The sequence below is a fragment of the Phalaenopsis equestris genome, unplaced genomic scaffold, assembly GCF_001263595.1.
Source record: "Phalaenopsis equestris unplaced genomic scaffold, ASM126359v1 Scaffold000024, whole genome shotgun sequence".
In the NCBI taxonomy this organism is placed as follows: Eukaryota; Viridiplantae; Streptophyta; class Magnoliopsida; order Asparagales; family Orchidaceae; genus Phalaenopsis; species Phalaenopsis equestris.
Genome location: NW_018164466.1, coordinates 1209424 through 1212262, shown reverse-complemented (window position 1 = coordinate 1212262; position 2839 = coordinate 1209424). Strand labels below are relative to the sequence as shown.

Sequence of the window (2839 nt, the reverse complement as noted above, 5' to 3'; positions counted from 1 at the left end):
TAATTACAAAAATTCATTGTCCCACAGACGGGAAAGGGTAGCTCTATTTTTTTAGGTTACAACGTCGACTAACGACATATAATTGGTGGTGATCGATGGCGATTAGTGGTGGTTGATGAAGGTTGGTAGAGGTTGCATCAGTCGACGGTGGTCGTTGGAGGTCTAATGTGGCCTTTGGCGGTCGACGATGTCGAAGGCAGTCGGCGATGGTCGACGACAGAGGTCGGCGGTGGTCGGGAGCGATCGACGGTGATGCTGAGCTACAACTTCTCCTCAAGACCTCAGTCTCCAGACTCTCTCTTTCTAGACTTCAGATTCCCCTCATGTGAGGGGTGGGAGTCTATTTATAGTGGGGCGGGGCTCTATTTATAGTGTTCTAGGTGCAATTAATACAGGAATATCAATCATTTTGATCGGACGGTCCAGAGAGTTTCCTCTGATCTTGTCGCGTTTAACGGATATTTGAGTGCCTTAACGATGTCGGAATTGAGTGATCTTGGTCTCGTTGGATTCGTCTTGTCGAGCCCCTCGATTCGAGTATAAAGTTGTCAATTTCAACATCTGTTTGACCTTCCAAATGTGTCCAGAAATCTTCTAAGGGTGGTTTAATAACTTGATATGAGCTTGATTTGACTCGGATTGGACTAGTTTTCATATCATTAGGTCCGTCTCATCAAGCCGGTCATTTTAACTATAAGTTTGTTGAAATCGGAGTTCTGGATGACTTTTATCAGGATTTAAATGTCTCTCGCTTAAAATATCGCCTGGAGATTTGTGTTATGCTTCGAGATTCATGTCAGATGACGAAAATTTGTTAGTGGTGTATCAAAGATGATGAATTTTGCATGGTAGTTAAATTTTTTAAACAATTCATTTAAAGTTTTAACATGATTATGACATCAATCATCAAATGCTTTGTGGAAATTAGTAAACCACAACATTATCTTATTGTGGAAATTAACTCATTACTTGCGTGATTGATACACAGACTCAAATCCTCATTTGAGCGACATGTATATTTGCATGATCGCCGCCTACATCATTGCAGATCGGGCATCAGGAACAAAATTACCTATGTATTGATACTTATTTATTTAGTTTATAATTTACCAAAGAAGATTTTAAATTTTATGATGGAGCATTATATATTATCTATTTCAGCACAAAATATATCTAAAAAATTTGGAAAAAGCGAAGTGGGCTTCGATGTTGCATGAGCTTTTGATGGTTGACTTGACGCCCATAAATAGCATGAAAGATTTACACACGCCATGTCCAATCAATTTTTATGTATGTATTTGTCTAAATATTTAAACTTGAATTTTTAAATTTACATGTTATCTTATCTATGTATGAAAAATTATATTTCATTTTTTAAAAATAAAAATAATTTCATTTTTTATGTGATATTAAATATTTGAATATTGTGTATGTAAATATGAAAGTTTATGTGTGAGTATGAAAATTCTAAAAATGAGAAGGAAAATTATAACTAAACAAAAGTGTGAAAACACTCAAACCTTCTCATAGACAAATGAGTTTCCTCATGTGTTATTGATGTGTTATTGTGTTATTATAACACCAAGAATATTCTCATGACACAATAACACCTGAATAACACAGTGGAATATTCCCGACAGAGAAAAAAGCAACGCAGTAACACAGAGGAATATTCTCCCCCTTGTTATACATGTGTTATTGTGTGTTATTCATGTGTTATTGTGTTATGAGAATATTCCCATGACACAATAACACATGAATAACACCGGGGGAGAGGGTCGCGTGTGGTGTCGTGACGTGATTTCATTGTCTATGCACGTTATTCTACGTGCATAGTACTAATGTAATATTTTTTCCATGAGATCTGTATATTAAAAAAAAAAGAAATTATTTTTTCCATGAGATCTGTATATTAAAAAAAAAAAAAGAAAATTTTAGGTGTTTGCTATGTAAATACGCAGAAATTGGTGGTATACATGTAAGTAAATGCCCCAATTTTTAATGTCACTAGATCAACAAATGTTCAGCTTCAAGATTTGTAAATGATTAGAGATAAGTTTTTAAGATATTTAAAAATTGAAATCACTTTTATTATTATTTTAATTTTAATTTTAATTTAATTTTTATTTTTTAAAAATACGTTTATGTACTATAATTTTTACATAATTTTATTTTGCGTATTTTTAAAAAAACTCAATAGGCATAAAATATATTTGAAGTAACTTTTAAAAATAGTTATCATAACTATATATAATTTAATTCAAACCAACATAAACTTAAACATAAACAAACATAAATAATAAACGAAAAAAAAAAATAAAATAAAAGTAATTTCAAACAGCTTAAGCAAACGAGCAGGCATGATAATTGTGTTTCATGTCCGCAAGCACGACCACTGGCGATAAACCGGCCGTGTGATGTGAAATGTACGGTGGTGATGTGGCTAAATCATGGCCAAACATAATAATATTCCGTAAAAGAGATGAATGCATGGATGCGCCATCCTTAAAACAGCTGAGACATTCTCACAGGAGAGTTAGGAAAGCAGATTACCAATATCTTGAAAGGGGGAACGCCATTGGCAGGCCACAACATGCTTCTCCTTCACAACTTGCAATTCCGAAGATTTCTTCTTCTGTTTATCTCTGATCTTTAGCTGCTTCAGTCTGCAGATCTCTGGATCCATTTGATGGGTCGAAGTTGGCAGGGATGAAGCCTCAGTTTTGCGAAGATCCTTCGCCGTTTTTTCTGATTCCAGAGCTCTTTTCTTCCACTCCAACATCTGGAGATTAGAGCTCATGAGCTGTTTGGGATCATTCTTATATCATATATATATATA

General features: G+C 34.4%; 1 protein-coding gene across 1 annotated transcript in view; it reads right to left on the bottom strand.

Annotated features, from left to right (window-relative positions):
- Positions 1-2344: 2344 nt before the first annotated feature.
- The window catches only part of LOC110018543, a 4949-nt gene continuing 4454 nt past the window's right edge, over positions 2345-2839 (bottom strand). The window contains exon 5 of the mRNA XM_020715884.1: positions 2345-2782. Coding sequence (XP_020571543.1) covers positions 2537-2782 — 246 coding nt within the window. The 3' untranslated portion in view covers positions 2345-2536. The remainder of the gene's footprint in view (positions 2783-2839) is intronic.